The sequence below is a fragment of the Cygnus atratus genome, chromosome 1, assembly GCF_013377495.2.
Source record: "Cygnus atratus isolate AKBS03 ecotype Queensland, Australia chromosome 1, CAtr_DNAZoo_HiC_assembly, whole genome shotgun sequence".
Taxonomy (NCBI): domain Eukaryota; kingdom Metazoa; phylum Chordata; class Aves; order Anseriformes; family Anatidae; genus Cygnus; species Cygnus atratus.
Window position 1 is genome coordinate 38480082 of NC_066362.1, and position 24433 is coordinate 38504514.

The window sequence follows — 24433 nt, forward strand, 5'->3', positions numbered from 1 at the left end:
ATGTCTGAAAATATTGTTCATACTTCCGTATTCACCAGATAGTTTCCAGGAACATACACCTACAGACACTCAGTTTCTGTAGATCATAAAGCAAAACTACTGACGCTATGTTACAAAGGAACAGGTGAAGAGTTTCCGAAAAAATGGTTTAAAATGCTGCCCCTAGTGGAAACATACAGAGGAACATGGAACTGGACTGCATTCAGCAACGAAATGCATGGAATCAACAATACAACATCAGTTGCTGAGAGGCATAACAAACCCTATATATTCTTTAGAAAAAAAATAAAATTGTCATATTCTAGAGCTAATTGTGTATTTTAAATATTATCGAGCAATGCAAGAGATGTGATTGAATTAAGGAAAGTGAGGAACCACAGACCGATCCGTGGAGCTGTCTTTGAAGCAAACCTCCAAAGCTCCTCTATTCTTATTTCTTGCTTTGACTAATCTCTGCTATCCAAAACTGAAACACAAACCACACTTCAAGTATCATCAACTAATTTGCAGTATGTCAGCTTGTACTTTAATCAGTCTTTTCACTGACATTAGCTACGTAACATGACTCCAATCAGTAGTTGCTTCATTCACTTTCATCATCTTACAGTCTTGCAAAAATCTATGTACTAATAGTTCATAAATGGCATATACAAACTACTGTCTGAATGATCATGCATTAAATCAAAATGTGGTCTAAGCTGCTACCTTCTCTTCTACCTCATCTCAAGTGTTCATTATTATAACTTTAATACACAGTACTGATGGTGATTCATACCTGTCACTCTGATAATGGTTGATTTATTCTTTCAATTTTCAAATTACAGGTCATCAATATTGAAAACAATTGGCATGATGCATTGTATGGCCTTAAATCACCATATAGAAACTATTACCTGTTTTTATCAAGTGACATAACTTGAGCTTAACATATAGCTATCACACGAGCAGATCTGTCACTAGACTTCTTCTGAACTTATCAAAGCAAATTAATGGAGGGTATTTACTGTACTTGTATGGCTACTGCAGGGAAAAGGGTCTGACAATAAATGGTGCATCTGAACTGGTAACTACTAAGTATTTAGCTGCTGTAATCTTCAATACCAATACTGCAATACCTCTCTAGGACTTTAGGAGCAAACCAGGTAGGCATTTAATGATTGACCTTATTTAAGTCATCTCTGTTTTGAGTCTCGTGTTACCACCTGCAAGAGGTTGGACAATATTATTTTTCATCATCTTTAAAAAAACACTAATACACACAGAAAGGGTCCCATTCTTCTGTCTCTGCAGCTGGTTGGTCTATGTAGTTCACTGCTTTGAAAGTTGGGTTGTTCACATCCACGCACAAGCACGCCCGCATAAAGGGGGCTTCCCTTGGCCCCGGCAGGCTGCTGGAACATTTCTACAGCCACTCACGGGTCCAACGCTGCGAGCGCTCTGCACGCAGCTGTCCGTCACAACACCTCAGTGGCTGTACTCGAAGCCAATGCACACGCAAGAAGTTTCAGCCTTACTTTTAGACTCTTTTAGACTAAAACGGTCTAGGACAGAACGAAGCAGTAAGTCATCCTTGAGCGGGATTTACCTGTCAGGAAACAGGCTGCATTTAAGCGCAGCAAACACGCTGTCACCTGGGAAGCTGCGAAGCCAACAGGCTTGGATGAGGGCACAGGACGTGCAAGCACTATCTCAAAGCATTACTCTGCTGGGCGGCAGCTTGAGGGACGGAGGAGCAGCAGGGACGCTCCCGAGCCTGCCGCGTTACCTTTTGGCAGCGCCCACTCCCGGCAGCGGCGTCGAGACCCCCCCACACACACCCCCAGAGCCATCCTCGCCCCTCGCCCCTACCTGTCTGCAGGGACACGTCGGTGGGCTCCCCGCCGGAGAGCGGCTGGATGCGGAGGTGGTACCACGTCCCGGCCTCCAGGCCCCGCAGGGCGCAGCCGTAGGAGCCGTTGGCGGTGCGGGCGGGCTGGCAGCCGGCGGGCTGCCCGTCCTCGGAGCGCCCCGTCACGCTGAAGTTGCAGGCGGGGGCCGCGGCTCGCCAGCGCAGCCAGGCGCCGTGCCCGGCGACGAGCCGCACCGTCAGGTTGGCGCTGCACCCCGCCGCCTCCCCGAGCGCGGCCTGCGGGGAGAAGAGGGGAGAATGGAGAAGAGGAGCGCGGGGAGGCGCTGCGAGAAGCCGCCCCGCCGAGCGCTGCCCCCCGCCGCTCACCTCGCTCAGGGCCAGCGCCACGCACAGGGCGAGCCCCGCTCCATGGCTCAGCATCGCCGCCCGCCTTCACCCGCCCAAGCCCTCGCGGGGAGGGGGGCGAGAAGCCGAGCGCGCCCGGCGGGGTCCCGGGGGCGCCCCCTCCGCCGGGCCGCCCGCTTGCTGCATGCGCTGCGGGACGCCCCGGGCGCCTCGCTCCCTGCCCGCCCGCCTGCCTGCGCCGGGGGGCGGCGGCCGGGGGGTGCGCCGGGGCTGCCCGGCGGCCGGCCGGCGGCGGCTGAGGAGGAGCGGGGGGCGGAGGAGGCGGGGGAGGCGGCCGCCGCTTCCCACGCTGCCATTCTGACCCGGGCTGACTCCGCCGGAGCCCTCCCGGCGGGCTTCCGCAATCAAAAGGCGATTTCCTCGCCGCCCGAAGCGGGGGGGGCATGGGGGGAGTTGAGGCGGGCGGGGGCGGCGCCCCGCGGCACGGTGCGGGGACGAGCCGCGACCCCCGGTCCCCGGGTCTCCGGGGGGCGAGGGTCGCCCTCCTTCCCGGGGCGCCACCCCCGCGGCCGCCCCTCGGTCCCTCCTTCCTCCCGGCCCTCGGCTGCTCGCCCCCGGCTTTCCTTTCGGCCCCCTCTCCCACCACACCTCCCTTCCTTCCTCGCCGCTTCCTCTCTCTTCTGATCCCCCCCGGGGGGCTCCGGGCCCCTCGCCCCCCTCACGCAGGGCGGCCGCCATTTCGCACCTCGCACCTTGCCTCGTGCCCACCTCACCTCACATGCCCCTCGCCTCACACCCCCTTCTCCTCACGCCCGCCCTGTCTCCTTTTGACTTCAGCCGTCTCTGAACGTCCCTCTCAGCGTCTTTTTGTGGGACAACCTGGCAGCCTGAGGGGCGTGTGGGGTTTGCTATGGACCACTGAGGCCTCTGTCCTCACCCTGTCCCTGTGACACCATGACCACAGCCGTGAGGCCAGGAGCACCCTGGCAGAGCTTGCCACCGAGCTGCCGCCTATGCACAGCAGAGGAGTAGCTCGTGTATCAATGGCCAAGCTTTTTGTTTTGCTCTGCATCAACTTCTGTCCTTGAAACAATTCCCCGGAATAACTCCCATGCTAAAATTACACACCAGCGAGAGCAAAAAAAATCCCTGTTTTTAGACAGCACACAACAAGCTGCGCGCAATTTCAAATACAGCTCTAGCTGCGGCACAGCTCTCCATTTCTGTCATGCACACCCATTTCCTTTTACTTAAGTTTTCTGCCTTTTAAAGCTCATATGCATGTGTATGCAGGTTGGGGTGATGGAGAAGAAACACAGCTAAAATTGTTTCAGACCATCAGATAACTCAGATAAGCGATAACCTAGCAACTACTGAGTAAATTTGTGGCTGCATAAAAGGGAATGAATTCATCATTTACTTTCTTCACATGGGAGTGGCACTTTTCTGCATCTTTCTGTACTGCAAGATGCACACAGCATCTAAAAGCAGCATCTCGAGCAAATTCAGTACCATCCCTGTTTCAGTCTTGCCCCATTTTGATATTTAGGGAGAAAAGGTGCTAGCATTTCAAAATGTTAGTCTGCCTTTCAGGGGAACTGCTACTGTAGGATCTGGGGGGCCCTTAATCTGTCAAACAAGATATAAATATCTGAAAATGCTTAGCTCTTATTCTTCCATTCAGAAACCAGAGGTCTCAGCACTCTCGGGTGGTGACTTGGACCTGCGGAAAGCTTTACTGGTCTCTGGAGTTTCATGCCTTGTCCTAGGGACCTGGCACAGCGAGTGCTGGGCTTTATGCTGCAAAGGCTCGGGATGACCGATAACCTTAGGATCAATAATGTTACTTGATGTTATAAATATATATTGACTATTATATCATTGTCAAGCCCATTGCAGGACTAGATCTCCCCTGGAAGAAATGCTTTACATACTTCAGACAAAAGGAGTGACTGTGCCTCTAAGAGCTATTACAGTGGTAAAAATTCTGTTGACAGAAAACACAAGGTGTGTGTATTGGATGTTAACTGGTACTAAAACTATAAAAGTGTCTTGTAATCAGCTTAAAGTGAAAGATTTTTGCAGCATAAAATCATCTTTAGACAATTGTGCTTTAGGGACCTAATGGCATAAACTATATCAACACTTTCCCAGCACTGGAGAATAGAAAATATGAAGGCTTATTGGGATGTTTGGATCACTTCAGACCCCTCTCTGAAAATGACAATATTCAGAGCAAGCTGCATTTTCTTGGAAAGTTGGAGCTTGCTTTGTAGGGACTTTTTAAAGCATATCCATAACCTGAAATATATAACTCAGACATAGAGGTGTAAATTAGTTAAGTAGATGTAATATGTGAAAGAAAAAAATGAAGTCTGTGCACACTTATAGAATTCAGAGGATAAATTTAACCTATCAAAAATGAAGTTTAAAGATTCTTGGAAATGTCTGTCTGTCTTCTCCAGCTGACATAAAATAATGCCCGGAGAAAAGCTATGTTGCTGCTTCTTCGCATTGCCCATAATTTCAAAGTTCCTACTTTATTACCCTTATTCTTGCTATCATAAAATCTTTAAAACTACCCTGCTATAGTTATATTAGTAAGAAAATTCATTTTTATATGGTTTGAGACTTCCTTCTGTACATTATCCGCTACAAGACTGCTCTAAGTGTAATGTCTGCCACAGACGTCTATGCCAGTACTGGAACAGAACAGGAGGGATCCATCATTCACTGGTGGCAATATATGTATATAGAATAGCCAACATAATATGAGTAATTATTTCCAGAGTGGTATTGAATAAATGGGCTTTTAGCAAATCAACAGTCTTGCAGCCTGTAACACTTACTGATCTGTGTGGCAAGCCAAGAAACTAATTAAAAAAAAAAAAAGAATAAGAAAAAGAAAAAAAAAAAAGAAGTGGAAGTGAGCTTTGGGAGTGGCCGGACATGTCTCTAATGGCAGGCTCCAAAGTCTCTTTCAGACACTTTCCCAAGGTTTCCTGAGTTTTTTTTTTTTTTTTTTTTTCTAACACCAACCTCTCTCTCTGCCTCTCTAATCAAGAGGAAATGGGCTTTGCATAGCTTTTGTCATGGCTTGAAAGTGCAAGCTGCAGTTTTACTTGAAATCCAAGGCTGCTCTAAACCAAACATTTTGTTTGATTGAAGTGTCACCATTGTCCCCTTAGAACTAGTATGCTCACAGCCAAATAACATCAAGGCTTTAGTTCTACAAACAAGAGGACCTGGCCTGGGGCAGACGCAGTTCACGGGAAGAATTGTCTTCCTAACAGCCCTTATCAGTCTACCTGTTTTCAAAGTATCACATTAACTCCAATTAATCTTTTAAACACCTCTGCTAGCTTGACAAAGATGTTTTTAATTCCACTCTAAGGACAAGGAAGCTGAAAGACGGAGGCCAAAAACGTTTCAGTTTGTGTGTCAGAGTATCTGATGGAGTATCTAGATTCAAATGTCCAGACCTGGCTGGAGACTCCAAGTGACAGATACTTGTGATTTTTATTTATTTATTTATTTTTTTAATGGTGATGCCTAGCATGCTTATCATCAGGAATCTGGTTTTGAAGTTTTGACCTAAGCAACCTGCTCAGTGCATATCATGTGAATGAGGAGATGAGCTGGGGTAGGAACATAGGAGGTGATAGCTTCAGTACAAACAGTGCCTTTTCTCCAGCAGCAGTGGGACTTCAGTAGGAGTGCTGGAGGCACTTTGGGAAATAAAATATTCTACAGGATATTTCCATTTGGAGGAGACAGATATTCTGTGCAGGAGGTTTGTATATGAGCAGAGGGCATGGAGAAATTAGCTCAGCCTGCCTGTACCAACCCAAAATAAAGGTATTTTAAAAGAACCAGCTGTGGAATAGGGTGCAGTGCACCCATCATCAGCTCAGTCCCTTGTGGGCAGCACAAAAATAGCTGTGACAGGGACCATAAATGTTCAAGTTAGTAATTTCAGCCAGCATAGTCCTGGGTAACACTACTTCTTTCCCCCTGTCTGAAGCAGTCTCTAGTGACACTGTTTGAACCAGAATGTACAGGATTTCCTTAGAATAATCAGGATACGTTGAAGAATGAGCTCCTGTTGAAGACTACTCTGTCCCACAGCCCTCCTAAACACAGAACATATTTCTTAGTCTCATCCACGGTAACACTGACACCCAAAGTAATAACTGAAACGTTTGCCTACCCCAGTACATTGAGTGCAGCGTGGTCTCCTGGACAAGAAGCTACAGGGAAATACGGGATTTTTAGCTCTAACACCAAAGTGTCGATATCAATAAAGTGGCCAATAATCTCCTCAGTGCTTTAGGTCTAACTGCCTGTGGACATTTTGCCAATGATTATACCAGATTTGTTCTCAAATTACTTAATTGTGCCTCGCCCACACAAAACAGAAGCCTGGAGGTACTGTATGCCCACACTTAGCTTCTTCTATGGATGGAGCTGGCACCCATTCACCTACTCTGCCAGGCCTGTTTGTGGTTGGACTCAGGAACATAGATCCAGAAGCAGCTGTGTGTCCTCCCCTCTGTCCATCGGTCAGTAAATAAGCTGACCAGGGTCAAGGCCAGGGATCCTCGTAATGCAAGTTAAAACATTCACTTTTCACTTGCTTTGGTCTATAAGCCATGTGTGTAATTTTAGGGCTCAGCTATCCTAAAGGAGTTCGTAAAGCGTACTGTTTCTTACAGCGTACTTAGAGCTAGACCCTCACGCCACGCAACAAACCAATGGCAGAGGCTGTCACTGAGAACAGATACCTCAGCTCCTGTGTCTCCTGCTACATCCATGAGCTTCCCATTGCTCCTCACGTATCCTGAGCATTTTCCCTGGAGCTCAGAGATTTTCCCAGTGCATTGTGCACACCACAATTGTGCTGTACGGAAGGGGAAGATTTTTTCTGCAGCTGTACTTCTAGCAAAGGGGACTATCAGCATGAACAAAGAATCCCATCAGAATAAAGAACAAAGCTCAGTCCTGCAGCTGTTTTTCTTTCTTTCTTTCTTTTTTTTTTTTTTTTAGTCTATGAAGCATCCACCTGTAATAGCTATCAGGCTCCACAGAGTGGAGCAGGCTTAATAAAAATCAATCAATAATTCCTCTGCCTTACCTCCTCCGTAGTGCTAGGGTATTGAGGAGTAGTTGTTGGGATCCAGGCTTTCTCTGTTACTGCAGACTTGAAACCAAAGTAGAGGTTTTCAATTAATTTTTTACTGAAGTGTTCAGTCACATTTCTGATGAACATCTCTGTGCCACTCTCCGGCAGATTTTCAGGCCTAGAGGTAACAGTGCTTAAAGGGGAGGATGTGGCTGTAGTACTCCGTACAGAAGTGTCTGTATCTTGGAGATCTACGATAAATGAAGGAAAGTGATTAAAATCAGATCTGCATTTTTATAACCAGTTCTTTACATGCCTATAAATGTGGTTGAAATGGCTTCTTAGTAGTTTAAGTGCACCTGTCAGCTCTGGAGTTTCTTACTTTTAGTACAAATATTATTTTATGTTAACATCAAATTTTGTGCAAAACAGAAGTATAGAAGAATATATATCCTGAACATTCACACCACTCATTTTAAAAGCAGTCCGTCACTGGTTCCAAAGCGAAGAGAAAGGCTGTGTTTTGTCATTAGCAGCACGACGTTTTCACTCATAGCTTTTTCACTTACATGAGTTTTACCAAACAGCACACAATTTTAGCTTTATATGGCCAATAAAAAGTCCAGGGTTTAAGGACATGGGACAGATTCTCATCTGCCTCTTGTTGGCGTAAGTTCAAATTATGGCTTTATTTGAGATAACGAAGTTCCTTGTGCCCACATGGACACTCTCTTGCATTTCAGGTCTGTCCCATGCAGACACCACGCTAACCCCTGACTGCACCCTTTCCAAGGTTCAGCTAACAATGGTATCAGTGCACTAAAGTGTCTGCAAATGTAACTCCGAGTTTGCTTTTTTAGTCACGTATGCTTCAGAGAACGCCAAAGTTGCAATTAGAGCGCAGGAAAGATTTTACTACACATTTTTCCTCCACATTTTCACGGCTCTTCCTCCCCATTGGTATGTATTTAATATCCTTTCTTTGTGGCGGTGAGGGCAGGGTTCAATCCGTGGTGGCCTCTACATCTGGTAGCATCACATTTCAGCTAAGCGATTGGAATCACTCGCTGGCCCCTTCTCACAAAAAAGCTGCCCTGCCATTGCTGGAGCACAGCTCGTGTGTGTTGGCCCAGTGCCCAAGACACTTTATCTGTCCTTGAACTGGGGTCTCCAACATGACAGAGCCTTGTTTTGCTGCTGAGCCACTGGGCTGGTTGCCATTTATAACAATTTTAGCTCACAAGCCCTCTAAAAAAAAAAAGAAAAAAAAGTAATGACTGTGTTAAATTGAAGCAGAAGCTTACAAATGTAATTACTTGGTGGGCAATTATGTCTTAGCAGGCCAATGTGTGATTACCTCTTTACCCAAAGGATCAGTGGGTAAGCTTATATGAAGTCTTTTTTTGTTTGTTTTGTTTTGTTTTTTGTATATGTGTAAATATGCGTGTTAACATGTTTATTTAATGAAACTCTCAGTACTCTCGTTTGCATCCAGAAATAAAAGTGAGATTGTAAGCCCTTGTAGGTGACACTTCCATGCAAGTGTCACCTGCACTCGACAGCACAGTGTGCTCACCAGGTATGCAGTGCTGGATCTTCTTGAAAAGGATTGGTTTGCTAGGATGGGAGGATACCCACTTTATACATTTTCCCTCCTTTTATCTAACTGTGTTTCTCTGGAAATAAAAATGACCAGGTATCCAATTCGTTACAAAAATTGTTGATTGAATATTTTTCCAAATCAAGGCACTGAAAATAATACTATAGACCTAATTCTGCTTTATTTTACAATGAAAGTAGCCCTTTACAGTGCAAAGGGTTTTGTCAGACCCTCAGGTCTGCTCCAACACTGTGTGATCATCCTCATGCTGCTGCTGCTGTATTTGCAGAATCCCCTGCAGAGTGCCTATGGTGCGAAGTCTGCTGTGGTCCCACATCACAATACCTTTATGTCCCACATCAAAAGGCTGGAGAAGAGTCTGCCAGTGGCAGCCATGTGCTCAAGCTGTCATCAGCTACAGAAATAAGCCCTTTAGCTGACACAAGTCCAGGCTTAGTCTCAGGTCTTTGTTCCTGGGGATCTCCTGTTGGTTGGGGGTCTCTGAAAGTCTGCAGTAGGCAAGTGGAAATGACAGCCCCAAGGACTGGGACAGAATTAGGCCTGCTGGCTCTGTGCCTCTCAGATATCTCCAACTTCAGCAGGGAGTAGGCTACTGATAGAAAGATAGCTTTAACAAAAGGGCATCTGAGTGGTCAGCAGCCGCTTAGGAAAAAAGGCCACGCAGCGAGGTTCCTAAATATAGATTTACACATCCAACTTAAAAGCACATTTGAAAAAAAAAATCTTGGCTTTCTTTACAGACAAATAGCAGTCATTCCAACAGGAAGACGCTTACATTCCAGTGCCAATTGTGTTTTAGGAAAGCTGCTACTCTGTAAAAGGGACAACGGTGCTGCCAGAGGCACCTATGGGACCTGGCATCCAGTGGGTAAGTGGCACTCCAGGAGCCGAGGGGAGAGCCTGACCCAAAAACCCCACTGGCAGCAAAATGCTTGGCCCTCAGAAATGTGCCACCAGCCCGAGGAGGTCCCACGAATGAGCACTCAGTCACTGCACCACCTGGCTCCTTTTCTTAAGAGAGAGGATCTCCCCAGTCAGAGGCTGACAACCTACAACCTGCAGACGGAAATGACTTGGGCATAGCACTGTGCCATCCTGGAACTTCAGGTATACATACCAGTGCTTCTCATGTACGCTACACTGGACTAACAGGGTCCAAATCTGCCCTCACTTCAAGCAATTCAGGATTCAGGTTTATATTAGCTTTCTAAGTAAAGCCACTACAGTCCTAGCGTAAGGGCCCTCACATCCCTTCTTCAGCAGCAGGAGCTTATGAAAGAAAAATTTGTATTATAAGACCCCAGCAAACAGATTTCTGCACAACTTTTCTGCACAAATTTCTATCCAGAAAAAAACTCACCTCCTATCTGTACATCAGCAAAGTACACAGGAATTGCAACAGTGGGATTACTTGCAAGTGTTTAACATTGTTCTAGCAGTCTCTTTGGAAATCAGTCATAAAACCGTTCATGGGAACAGAGCTGCAGAACTGACACTGACATTGATCACTAGTGGCTGGATGATATACAGTGTGTGAACTGTAATCATCACTGCATTGTAATCATCAGCAGCACACCCAGCAGAAATTATGGCATTATGACTAAGCACATACTTCATCCATGGGATGTACTGCAGACTGCATCCATCTGCACAGCAGCAGGATGCTTACAAGAAAAGGAAATCCATACGCCATGTATGCATGATGAGCAAGGGCGCTGTGCATCTATCCCTGGTTACTTGTCAGGTACTGAGAACCTGTGGTGGTGCCTTTAGACTCAGGTGAGCCAGCGTGGGGCAGCTTTCTGAAACTGCTTGCATCCTATTAGTCTGCCCAACCCTTAAAGCATAGCTTCAGAAAGTGGAGGCTTAATTGCTTCTGAAAACACAAATGATTCAGGTATCTGTTGTATAAGAAAAAAATGCTGTGTAAGGCTGAATCTAACTTGCTGACAGCAAGATTTTAAATCTGAAGGGGTTGTTTTAAGGTCTCTATATGTGCAGGAAAATGAATTATCTTTCTAGCTGTCTACTAACTCATAAATAGACTGCAAAAATAAAGGCTCTCTGATATATACGTATACATATATATATATATATATATACACACTTTGGATTTTTGTTGCTTGTAGGAGTGTGACAGAAAACCAAAATACACTAAATGGCCTTTCTTTCCCCATGCTTTTGAAAACTGTAAAATGTATGCTACTTTAGAAAAATGTCTTCTTTATCTGAAAGGTTGTAGAGATTAGAGACGCTTGCATCTCAGGTCAGAGAGGTCGAAACTCCAGTAATCCTGAGCTGATCCTGTACTTGCTTGTTTTTGAAATGCTGAAGTAGCCACTTGGAGGCTCTTACAGCACCATACTGGTGGAACATCCCAGATAACTACGGTGATAATACCATAGCTCTATCAGCCCTATTTCTGACTCTCCAAATAGCCCCAGCTCACCCTGAAGTGGTATTTTGGTCACTGCAAGGTACCAAGAACCCATAAACTCCATGGATTACGTCTCTAATGAAGAGAATTTAGAAAGGTAGATATTATGTAGACACCCAGAGCTTGGTTCAGTTGCCTGAACATGGACACCTAGAATGATCAGAAATGCCCTAGGGCACCTGAGAGAGCTGCTCAGGGCTCTCATAGGACCTATGGAAGACTGATGTCTCTGTGGGTATGCCGTTAGAGGTCAGGAATGGAGCACCTCGGATGGCATGAAAGCACTATATTGAGACAACTGAATTAAGCCCTTTTTTTAGACACTGGTATTTAGCTATCTAGTAGCTGAAACCTTCTCCATACTCTACACAGAGAACCATGCAAAATAAAGAGAGAACTTAATCATGAAAATTACCAGTATAGTTGTCTGCAACTGTCGTCTTTGTTAGCATTTGCAGCTCAAGACGATATAGTAAAGCAGGACTGGCCATCCTCCTGGTTGCTCTGGGAAGCTGCTTATGTTGCTACGTTTTTTTTCCTATGATAGGAGCTTATCTGTTTTTATTCTACATTGTCTGCACTACAGTTCACTGAGACTTTGAAAATTAACCAAAACAAAAGACCTGGACTACACTGCAGGTTTTTCCATTTCTTTTTAGAAACTGTAAAAACACATTTATCTTTGAGCTTCTCTCAGTATGTTATTGGATTGTGTGCAAGGATTTATAGTTATATCCAAGGATCTGACACTGATGCCTTTCTTTTTCCAGAAGGAGCTGAGCAAAAATGGTCATCCATACATTGCTTTGACCAAAGAAAGAAGATTTAAGTATTTTTTAGTATTTCATGGGTTCACATAGATGCTAGTAAACTCTTTTACTTACAAAACCCTATAAAATAACACCTTAGGGAGATCAAAACTGGTTTGACTGAATGTTTTTTAGGAAAAATATTTTGAGTCAATTCAAAGGTAAAATGAATATGTTCACTCTTCCTCATCTATTTCATTCTGGAGAAGTGTAAGGGGTACACATACAAAAGCCCAACTTGTTATGAAGCTATAGACGGATTGTTGTAATCATTGCCAACAATGAAGGTGTTGAAAAATGAAGGCCCAGAGATGTAACATGGTGACAAAAATGATTAAGAGTTGCATCTTTTTCTGTGTTTCTGCCACCTTTCTTTGGTGCTCTTAGATATTAGGAACAAATTCTTTACTCAGAGGGTGGTGAGGCACTGACACAGGCTGCCCAGAGAAGCTGTGGGTGCCCCATCCCTGGAGGTGCTCAAGGCCAGGCTGGATGGGGCTTTGGGCAACCTGGTCTGGTGGGAGGGGTCCCTGCCCATGGCAGGGGGTTGGAGCTGGGTGGGCTTTAAGGTCACTTCCAACCCAAACCATTCTGTGACTCCGTGATACTGCTTCTCGGCTGTTTTGGAGCATGCTCTGAGTGGGCACTGCTCTGGCCTCCTCTTCCTTCCATCTCACCCACTGATGTAAGCAATGGGATGTGAACTGAGTAAGCTCATGCTCAGACTTGCTTGTCTGTTTTGTTTTATGTCTTTGTAGATCCCGCTATGGCTTTTAAGTACCTGGCACATAACAGTGAATAACAAAGCCATGCTCCTCTACAAAGTCAGCTTCTCTTCTGAACGGGGCTTAGTCCTGGTAACCACAATTGTAGGGTTTTGCAGCTACACTTACTTCAGGAGATGTCCCGACTCTATATGATACAGCAGAAGGGAAATGCAGCACAGAATATTACATTACAGAACAGTTCATGTCACCTTCTGTGTCCACACTGCTCTACAGGCTGCATGTCACTCTCTGGAGCTCAGTGAATAATTTCAGCATATACCTTTCCCTCTTTGAAATCGTTCTCCACTTAGTGAATAATTTTTGGTCTGCGGTGGTTTTGAAGTTTGTTGATAATATTTGAGGTGCCAGATGGCATTGCCTCTGATCTGTAATTGCGTATTTTAGTGAAACTAATCTTCCCAGAACAAAAAAGACTTGTAAGAATTGCTTACGCTTCTCAGAAGTGACAACAGCATTATTGTGTTTTATTTGCGATGCTCTGGGTTATCTGTTATTTGCATGCAACAAATTTTGCTGTTCTCAGTCAAAAGTGAAGATCTTAGCCCCTCTCAAATAACATTGCCTGTAATTTGTAATGATCACATAATTTACTGTGTGCAAAGTTCCTGTGCAAATATGTAATACCTCCAAATACAAAATGGCAGCCTGAGAGTCCTTCAAGTCTGCCAGTTCTCTACGTGCAAAACCATACTTTGCCTAGCTCTTCCGCTGTCCTTACGAGGACACTTCCAACTACTAGTTGATTATCGTAATTAACGTGCAGAATTTACTTCTCCTTCTGTCCCAGACATATTGTGCTTCCAATGAGTTTAAGCTCTCTTTTCTTTTTCTACCTTGCTCCTTAGGTGTGTTCTGTTTCTCCAAGTGCCACCACTCCCTCATCATCCTGCCTTCATCCAGCTCCTCCATGCTTTCCTCCTCCCTGCTTACACTCCTCTTCCTTCTCCTGGATCCTGGACTTAGGGGAGCTCTGACCCCAAGTTCCTGCTGCTGAAAAGAAGGCCCTAAGAAGGCCCCTTTTGGGACGATGTATCTTTCTGCCCATAAACTCCTTGTGAACGTGATGAGAACCAAAGTCTCACCATCTCAATCAAGGGAGATGATACCTGGCGAGCCTTCGTTGTGTCAGCTGTTTCAGCCAGTTGCCAGAATCAACCATGGCTTTGTGTGAGACAGACTGTCTGCTGCTAGATTTAAAGTGATCTCTGACTGAACAGAGCTGGGATACACATGTAAACTGATCGTGATTCCCACAGAGTCATTTAGGCCAGGATTGTAGCAAAAACTATATATCCAAACACATCTCAGACGTCTGATTTGAAATCCAAATCCAAGCTCAGACTTTATCCAAGCTCAGAAAACTCATGCTTGGCATTTGAAGTAGCTCCAGTACAAAAGGTAGTTGCAGATATTGGGTTTGGAGCTTGTACTTTATCTGAGCTGATAAGGTGTTTGGGATGTAATTCAGTAAGTTATTCCTTTGTGAAAATATTTCTACTTTTTTATGAGTACTATGAAAACAACGAGGGTAAATTATAATAAAATATGGTGTTACTCAGGAGTAGAAAAACATACAGCCATTTCGGCTCCAAAGACTTAGCTCAGTTTTTTACTATCTTATCTAAATATAGACTGAATATGTTATTTTAGGCTGATCCACAGCAGCTTTCACTGAAATTAGACAGATGTGTTTGGAAGACTAATTCTAAGAATTCAACATTGAAATTTTTGATACTCATATGACCATTGAGACCAGCACTGTAGGCTTTTTTTTTTTCTTGTAGTACTTATCCTTATTATTTTTAAAAATGCATCTCTTTACAATACTTCTACTCTATATGAGCTTCTTACATACCTAGAATTCTTAGTTAGGTACTGTGGATCATAACGTATTGTTGATTTCTCAGCTTCCCAGAGCTGTCAAAAAGGAGATAACTGATACAGTGAGATTCTGAAAGTGGAACAACAGGTTTCCTTATGGGGAGAATTTCAGGAAAATTAAGGTAAATTCATTAAAGAATTGTGCACAGTAAACAGATGAGAAGGTGCTTTGATACTACATGACAATCGTCTAACTCAGTTCTCATTGGTCTTAAATTGCTCCTCTGAGGATGAGTAAGAAAAGGATGCAAGGTTTTAAATGTTAGCCACACTTTACACAGCTGTCTGCAGAAATGAATAGTGCCTGGGTACTTCACCTTAACTCTTCATGGTGTCTTTGAGTAAGCAAGCCATTCTTACCCTATACTCAGAACTTCAAATGATTTTGCATTTTTAATCTCTAAAATGTATGAGCGGGCTGGGATGGCATCTTGGCCAATTTTCCATTCCCTGATTCTGCAAGCTGTCTTTTTGGACCTCCACTCAGGTGAGTACTCTTGCTGTTGTGAGTAGATTTCTGCAAGTGCAAATTGGGTGAAAAAATTGATATCCAGCCTTACAAGGAATGGGTGGATCAGCTGTCAATCATGCCTTAACATTCTCAGGTTAGAAAGAACAAGCAATTTGTTTCAAACATTCAAACATTCTGGAAACTTGGCCATATGCAAAAGTATTGGATCATGAAACATTTTTGAAATCCTGTAAAGACAAGAATAAATGGTGCATTTCCCAGCAAAACACTTAACTGTGCAGGTTGCTCTTATTTACCATGAAGAACAGCTTACAAGTGTGCAAGCAGAATATCAAAAGGATGAAATGGTCAAAATGAAGGATTGACAAGAGGACATCAAGGAAAACATTATTAATTAACATTCAAACCATTCCTTTGGTTTGAATGTTCATACCTTCATACCTTCCTTTTTGCTGTGGATATGTAAACATGTAACTTCACAGGTCCAGAAGGATGTGCACAGACTCATTCATATCTAAGTGTTATTGCAAGAATTTCTGAGATTTTTGATTTAGTTCATTATTTTCAGATTTTTGAGTGTTCTTACAGATATTTCACCTAAAGGCAGAGTGACACTGTGTAAACACATGAATGTGTAAGCCATATGGCTCTTCTAATCATGGATTAATGATTCTTCTAATCATGATTTGGGTTAATCAGAGCAATAATTGTATTTGATTTTCAGATGTCTTCTTGCTCTTGAAAGATTGAATATGCATTTGGATGATAAAATGAATGGGGAGGAGAAGGACTTGTACACATCCATATTTAAAAAACTATTAGGAATTATAACCCACATTTCAGTTTAAAAATGTAAAAGGAAATGACACAAAATAGTGAGCTGAGATTGCACATAAGCACTTTGATCCAAAGACTGGGAGTAGAAAAGAGGAGGGACATCCTGAAAATGCAAAATGGCTTTACAAAACACACCAATTGTCAGAAAGACAGCACTAATCTCAGCTGTTCTTTTTGTTCTCTAAAAGCATTTTTGACTATGAAAAACGTTTTTCCATATGAATAAAACAACAGTTTGTAACATTTGATTAAATATAAAAGACATTTTTGCTACCAAAACTTCCAGGATACTTCCTTGAAGGAATAGCTCACCTTGCTTTGAGCACAGATTTACATAGACAGGTTTTCCCATCTCTCTGGCTTCAAGCTGCATCCATGTATGAAGATATTTCTTACTCTGCTTGGCCATTACCTTCTGACCTTGCTTTGTGAGAAAGAGTGAGCTGTTGGCCACCTTCAGGAGCCCATCCTCCTCGTGGCATGTCCACCTGACTGCCTGGGAGCAATCAACGATGATGCTGCGAGACGACAGCGCAGAGCGCGTGGAGATGCTCAGGCACTGGCCAGATTTCACGTGAAGGAGCCTGTCATCAGCCATCCACTGCCACTGCTGGTTGGGGCTGGTCATACTGCACTTTTCCATAATGACTCCTTTCTTTTCTGAAAGACACTGCTGTTTCTGCACATGGATAATCAGAAACCCCTCTGGAAGAGGAAAATCCCAGAAAAATACAATAGATTACATATGGTTATTTAACAAAAAGCAAATTCCTGATGATTTAAAATATGTCAGCAAATAAAGATCTCTTCCCACTTTCTACATGTTGAACTTTTCATGAACTTTCCTTGTGCTGAACCTATTTAAAAGAACACCAAGCATACAACCCGCATGATGCAAATACTGTTTCATGGTAATGTAAAGAGTGAGGATGCAAAAAGCAAACTGTTGTGACAAAGCTTACCTTGACCTTCATTATATGTAAAAATGAAAAAAACGACAACAACACACGAAAACCTGTATATAAAATAAATCCAAGAACTTCTAACGTTAAATACCAGTTCTAAATATTGCACTTCCTCTGCTTGAAAGCATACAGAGATCTACTAAAGCTCTCAAGTCTTTTTTCAGTTTTATGGCCCAGTCTTTTTACAACCTAATTTACTGCCCACAAATTGTTTATTAAAACTCAGTGTTAGTGAAGAAAACATATAAAAGGACATTCCCAGATCTGTGTGTCTCTCAGTGCCCGTGCCTTTACAAGAATGGAGGCTCTTTACAGATAGGAAGTATATCTCTTACAGGATTTACTCCAATGTCTCTAGCTGTTAGTTCTGTGACCGCCCTGATTCACATCAGATCAGCTCTTTGTGCCACCATACTTTAAAAACGTACAACAAACACTTAAATGAACAGAACTACAACTCATTCATCAAAAAGCCCCGAAGTTACCAATACAAAACCCGTACATGTCACAGAGCGCAGAACTGGATGTTTCAAAGGCAGCCTCTCTGCTCCATATTATTTACGTTTTTTTTTATAATGCGTTACTCAAACATTTCCAACCTTGTTAGTTACAAGGTGATAAAACCAATGCCTATTTCCCTCGGTTGGGGTTTTTCACCCCTCTGTTTTAACAGATATAGCTAGTTTCTAACTAAGCATCACAGAAAGCTCCTGCCTCTGGAATTTTCACAAAGTAGGACTAAAAAACAGGAGCCTCCCTTTCAAAAGGCTTGTCCCAGAGCTCAACCCCTGGATTGTCTAGCATGAGATCTTCTTAAAAAAAATAAGAGTTATATCCAGCATAGAAAAAGACAGTTTATTTTCCTGTGGAAAGAAATCTAAACAGAACAGGCTACATTGGCCCTGCCCCCCGTTCCTTTTGTATGGACTCAACCGAAGAAGTGACTCGGTTTTTGTAAGTCACCGGCTGCCCTGGTGGGGCAGAAAGACCAATACAGTGGAGGGGAGGTGGGGAGAGACACTTACCTGAGGACATCAAGGCAAAACAGGTAAAAACCAGGACGTGAATTAAAGAATCCATTTTCCCTCTAGCAACTCCCCACGCTTCTCTTAAAAAAAAAACACCTCAGATAAGTGAAGCGAAGGCTAGGAAGGAAATGTGCCTTCACAGGGGGAAAAAGTCAGTGACGAGCACTTCCTTCTATTCAATTGTTTTGGGGAGTTTTGCACCACTTTGTCGTTTCATATGATTCTTCAGAGTTTACTAGTTGCTTTATTTTGGAAAAATACAAATACGTGGGGCACTAGAAGAGATGGTGATGAATCTCTTTAGACTAAAAGTCCAAGAAAAGGGATTGTACTTTTGTGTAATGTGTTGCCTGTGAAATTATGAGTCCGCAGGTGATCTGGATGGTGCTGAATAGGTATATACTGTATTATCCAGGGAACACATACACATTTCTTTTTGATATGTAATCAAGCAAACTCCTGATACTGATATTTGTAGCTCCACAAGTCCTAAAAGCCAAGAAGACAGGGGTAGGAGAAGGGCAAGAGGAGGAGGCAGAGCTCTGATGTTTGTACCGGGTCTTACACAAACTTCCCCGGAGGATCCAGTGATGCTGATTTTGCCTTCAGCAGGTGATCTGCTTTGCTCAGTGTCAGTAGGAGCTTGCCTGTGTCATCTGGATTTACTCTCCTGTGGTCTGAAGTCTTGGGGGATCTAACCAAATTGTACTGGTCTGTGTCTGTTTTGGGGGTACAAGAGTGTGTGCCGCATTGCTCTAAGCAAAAATAGAGACTTCAGTAAATATTTTATATCAAGTGTAATTTATTAGCAGTATGAAGCAAAGTCAACATCACTGCATTAAAAACTCATTATACCCTGTGAACAGACCTCCCAGTGCTATAAGTCATAATGCCAACTTTGAATTTCTCTTAAAAGCAAATTCTTACTGAGCAGTAAGGAAACAGTCATAGCAGCATTTTCTTTTTTGTATAACCTGTCATGGAACAGTCCATATCACTAAAGGCATCTATCTCATATTGAAAGAGATAGAGCAGATAAACAAGATAAGCAAAAAATCCCATATTAATAAAAGACAGACAAATATTTAAAATCCTTACCATTTAATATATGCTACAAAGTTTCTTTTAAAAGTAAAGTGGCTTACACAATTTACAAATACACTGAATTTGGGTCTGTAGCAGAAGCATGTTCTAAGACAATTAACAGTATAGGGTAAATACATACACATTGAATAACAGACATTGTGCTCTGCAACTGCTCTGTAAGACCTACAGTAAATACACATTTAATAGTTAATATTATGAAGAACATATATTTCCATATAAAATATTGACTGCTTTTGAATATTTTCAAAAACAAGACTTTTAATTTTATCTCATCTTCTTTTTCAATTTTTTAAATCCATAATTGAACACTTGCAATTTTAGCAGCAAGAATATTATGTGGCCAAGAAACAAGCTCACCACATAATCAGTAATAGCACTTTACAGTACAGTTGACAGTCCATTCACAAGACAGTTTGCAAACGCTAAAGCATTTATACACTTGATAAACATTTCTTCTGTAGAAGTTCCAATGTCCAGCTGACTCCAGCAGTAGCACATACATACATTCCATATGGCAGATACCAGTATTACAGAATTAACCCACCTTTAGATATATACGTGAAATCCATGTGTAGTTTCAGCACGGTACCTTCTTTATAAATCATTTTTGGGAAGCTCACAATACATTCATATACAGTAAGGGTCCAGCAATCTTTATACTCTTGCCAAACTGTCCACAATCCTTTCAGAAGTTGGCTTCAAAGCCATTCTTCCCACTGCAGTAAACTCCTTGAAGAAGCTGCTGGTAGGTAATGAAATAAATTACCTCAAGAGACTGACATTCGGTTTTGCCCTCCTTGTCTTCATTGGACAGCTTCTGCAGAAAGCCTGCTTTCATACAGACTCAGTGCATGGTGCACAAATTCATACTGTTCACTGGTCTGAACCATTCCACCCCTGAAAAGGAAACACAGCAAAATGAAATCTTATTTCTTACAAATGCAACAATCTCCTGTCCATGCCAGCCCTATCACCACCAGATAATGCAAGGACTTTCCTCAATGTTTGACTTAGAGTTTGCTTGAGTAAGTGGGAGATTTGCCTAAGCAGAAGTACATTCTTCATGATTTACATGTACAGCATGAACTACCGGTCCCGATACCATCTGAGTAAGAACTACAGAGAAGAAACACCTGGCACAGTTTACATTGTTAAAACCTACATTTCAAATTCAACACATTCATAGAGAAATTCGTTCAGATGCTTGGGCAAGGAGGACCAGGTACAAGGAATCATCATTACCATTGATGGAGCAAGGGAATATTCAGAATCTGGCCTTTCTCTTTTGTCCTTTACTAAAAATGTAACCTTCGTTGACCCTCAGATTGCCTGTACAGAGAACAGCTCTTCCTGTCCTCTTTCTAACGCCTACAATGCATCCTGTCTGAACAGCAGCCACCTAAGAAATTTTACAGCAGTGACTCATTTTAGCACCAACAATACAGCAGAGTTTAACTTGACCATAAAAAGGACTAGTAACAGCCAGACTGGATTTGACGCCTACATTTAATACATTCAACTGATTACAATCCCTTTTTCAGGTTGAACTGTGAGGATCAAGTCCCACATGTCCAGTGCCAATTGCAGGGAGGTAGGAAGGGGATGATGTCCTACAGGAGGTAGGTGTGATATTTAGTATGAGTGTTACCACTCAGCTCGGAAATTGAACAGAGCTTCATTCCGACAGTGCTAATGTCTTTCAGATCTCACTTCTCATCGAGTGAAGGCTCAGGTTTACTTAATTCCACTTTCTCTCACCTGCCAGTGTACTCAAAGCAACAAGCTCATCCTCAGCTTACCCTGGAGCAACTACTTACCTTTGGGAGGATGAATGGACTTAGATGGAAGGATGACATTAAGATGATTCTGTGATTCTGTGATGTGTATTGTGTCTGGCATAAGCTAAACCTTCACTACAGAAATGAAATTCAGAACAGGATTTGGATCCAGAGCAATGTAAAAGACAGGCAGCTTACAGCAGAAGGTCTGACAGACTCCCATGCGATCGCTTTCAGGGGTAGCAGCAACAAAATGGTCTACCAATATAGAGGTGTGTGAAAAATGGCAACACTGCCTCAACAAATGTTGTCCTTTAGTATTAGAAAAGTTCACCTACAACCATAAGGTCCTTCCACTTTCCTCAGTAGTGCCTCTTCGCTTTGCCAACAAAGACATCCACAAATTCATAACCCCCTGGCTGCCTGCAGCCGCTCTCCTCTGCACCCGTCTCTTGCTTGGAGATCCAGTGAGAGTCCAAAGGTGCCGGGAGGGCTTTGTTTTGGTCCTCCGTGCTGCCTGGCCTCCTTCCTTCCTCCTCCCTGCTGCGTCCTGCCCGGCCCACGCAGCCCCTTCCCAGCCGCTCTCGCTCCGTGTCCCCCAGGACACACTCTTGGGGAGCGCGTTCCCCAGCTTCAATCCGCTGTGAGGAGGGGTGGAGGAGGAGAAGGTATCCAGGGAGGAACACATGGCAGGAAGGGAAGGTCAAAACTAGCCTGGCTGCACTAGGCTGTTTGTGGAGGTGACCCTCGCACCCACCTCTGTTGAGCTGAAGTAACAATAAATCCCTGAGAAAACATGTAAAAGCCCGTCTGGGGCTGAGCCCAGCACCACTGCATTTGCTCCAAGAAAAAACGAGGTGTTGTGGTGCTCCTAAACCCTGTGTGGGCAGAGCAGTGCAGATCCCTGTCAGCTGAGGGGGCACTCAAGTCTTGGAGGTTCAGACAACTTGTCAGCACTATCACACGTGGGATTCTCCGCTTTGTTCTTGTGTAGAGCCCACACCTAACATCAAGGAATTATCTGTGATCCTAAAACATCGGTTTTAGGAAGAGTGTTCAGGAGGAAATCTGCTCAGGGAGGGAGGTTTCCTCTCCTGTGTCCCCAGTGCCCAGGAGGGATGGACCCGCAGCTGCAGCACCTCTGGGCCTGCAGCCTTCGTGCTCTGCCAGCCACCACTGCTTGGCTCCTCTGCGAGCCGCTGGGCTCGCTGCTTCTTTGGGGTGGTGCTCAGAAGAAACATACCCTGGTGCCCAGTGGGTTTGGGGACCATAACCAGGTCTGCCTGAGCAGCCATGGTGCAGGGGCTTGTTCCCTGCCCTCTGGCTTGCTGCTAGTGCAGCTGGATGCAGTCCGCTCCACAATGAATGTGATGCGGCGTTTGGAATTTTTTTTTCTAACCTGAAGCGATTAGTCAAAACACTTAAACAATGAATTGACGCACACTGGAAACTCTTTTCATCCTGTCTGGGGAGCCAAAAGCAAAGTTATTGGATGTCATTCCAAGAATGTGCCTTTAAGGTTAAGAATGTGCAAAGTTTCTCGATATCACAGTAAACCTTGAAGATGCCTCACATCAAACGTTTCCTGCTTCTGTTGTAAAACATAAAAAATGAAGTGGAAAAAAAATAAAGTTGAGCTGAGGGTCTGTCTTTCTATGAAGCCACACAGAGCACGGCTATTTCTTCAACGTGGGTCAAGATTTTGAGTGGATGGTCCATTTCCTCATGTTAGTTCAGCACAGACGACTGCTGCCAGATCCTTTCAACTCTTAGCAAACTCATAATTAACATTTAGCAGCTAAAATGAACACAGCACCTAAACATACTGTAATAGGGAGCAGCTCTCTCCCACACCATTCCCTGTTGGAGCTCTATTTATATATCTCTATATCTCTCTGTTTCTAGAGGAGCTTCATAGGCAGTTAATTAATATATTTTTCAGCACAGCTCTTTGCCACTATCTGCAATTTATCTGTATGCTTGTTTGGTTCTCACAGAGTGCACTCTGAACACTCAGTTTTCTCTTTTTGTGAGGGCAATGTGATGTACAAAGAATAAATTTCAGCCTGCTGCTGGCCAGCTTCATGAGGATCAAAGCCTCATCTCTGTTCCTGCTCTGCTCCTGGTTGTACCTCATTGCTCACGTTGGCCATGCTAGCAATTGAAATGCAACACAGCTATGGCCACAGCCAGCTCTTGCAGCCACGTCTAGCGGGATGCCAGCTTCAAACCACTTGTAGTGACCTTATCTCACACACCACCAGCTGATATCCCCATGTCTGGACTGGCTCACCAGGAGAAGTTGATCTCGTGGAGCTCTGTGCATGTTACAGTGATACTCAGCTACTTTACGAACCTGCAGTCTGGCTGGGCTGGCAATGGCTGCTAAGCTCTGCTTTAGCAATCCTTGCTAGAAACTAACTGCCAGGTGAGCAAGAGCCATCCTGCAATATGGCCAACGGGAAAAAGGAAAGAAAAAAGAGTACCGGGTGTACTGAGTTTTGCCCAGAAAAATGCCTTCAAAAATTAAAACACAAACATACTTTTTGTCTCAGGCAATACCTGAGAATATGTAGAGCTGAGGAGCCTTCATCAAGATCTCTGGAGTCTATTTAAATAATCTGAAACTTGAAAAAATATCAAAATGCACAAACCACAAGACTTAGATTTTATAACAAGCTTTGTGTCACTGACATCAGTGTGCTCAATGTTTATACTTAGGTCAGATTTCCATTCTTTTTCCAAGGTAATCCAGGATCATAATACATACAAGAAAGTTCATTAGCCAGATATACTTAACCAAACTGTGTAGTCAGTAATAATGCTGAAAATCTGGAACATTTTTCCTGTGGCTGAAATAATAATAAAATATTTGAAATAAAAACTGATGTAGCTGAGAACAGAGTTTGCCCTCACTTCTCTACAATTAAGCATAAGAGCAATGAGAAAAAAGGTTGACTTATAATAGAAATACTAAAATGGGGAAGAACACTACAGGCCTTTTTAAAACAAGATGAATAGATAATCAGGATGGAGCACTGGAAACGTGGAGTTGATAATTTAAAACAGAGTAAGCATTTTTTCCCTCAGCTCTTCCATCTTTTTCTGCTGCTGTGATTTTCAGGTCAGAAACTCCCCTTTGAGAATTTTGCACTCCAAGTGGCTCACGCTGCCCTGTAAGGATCACATTACATTCTCCACTCTGATGAAGGTGTGTGGGAGGGGAAGGGCAGAGGAGGTGATGCATAAACACAGTCAGCTATATGGATTCTGGTCCTTTAGCAGTTTGTGGCTCCGGTACCTTTCAGAATGCTTCAGAACACAAAAATCCTGTATTGTTCCTTTGACCTGAGCTTTTTTTCAGTATTTGCACACCTTATGGGTCGTTTCCATG

General features: G+C 43.5%; 2 protein-coding genes across 2 annotated transcripts in view; both read right to left on the minus strand.

Moving 5' to 3' along the window:
• The window catches only part of PTPRB (protein tyrosine phosphatase receptor type B), a 59574-nt gene extending 41368 nt beyond the window's left edge, over positions 1–18206 (minus strand). The window contains 4 exon segments of the mRNA XM_050708295.1: positions 1849–2125; positions 7329–7567; positions 16474–16866; positions 18152–18206. Coding sequence (XP_050564252.1) covers positions 1849–2125; positions 7329–7567; positions 16474–16866; positions 18152–18206 — 964 coding nt within the window.
• Positions 18207–20064: 1858 nt separating this feature from the next.
• The window catches only part of PTPRR (protein tyrosine phosphatase receptor type R), a 143042-nt gene continuing 138673 nt past the window's right edge, over positions 20065–24433 (minus strand). Inside the window, exon 14 of the mRNA XM_035544118.1 lies at positions 20065–20158. Within this exon, the coding sequence (XP_035400011.1) occupies positions 20065–20158 (94 nt within the window). The remainder of the gene's footprint in view (positions 20159–24433) is intronic.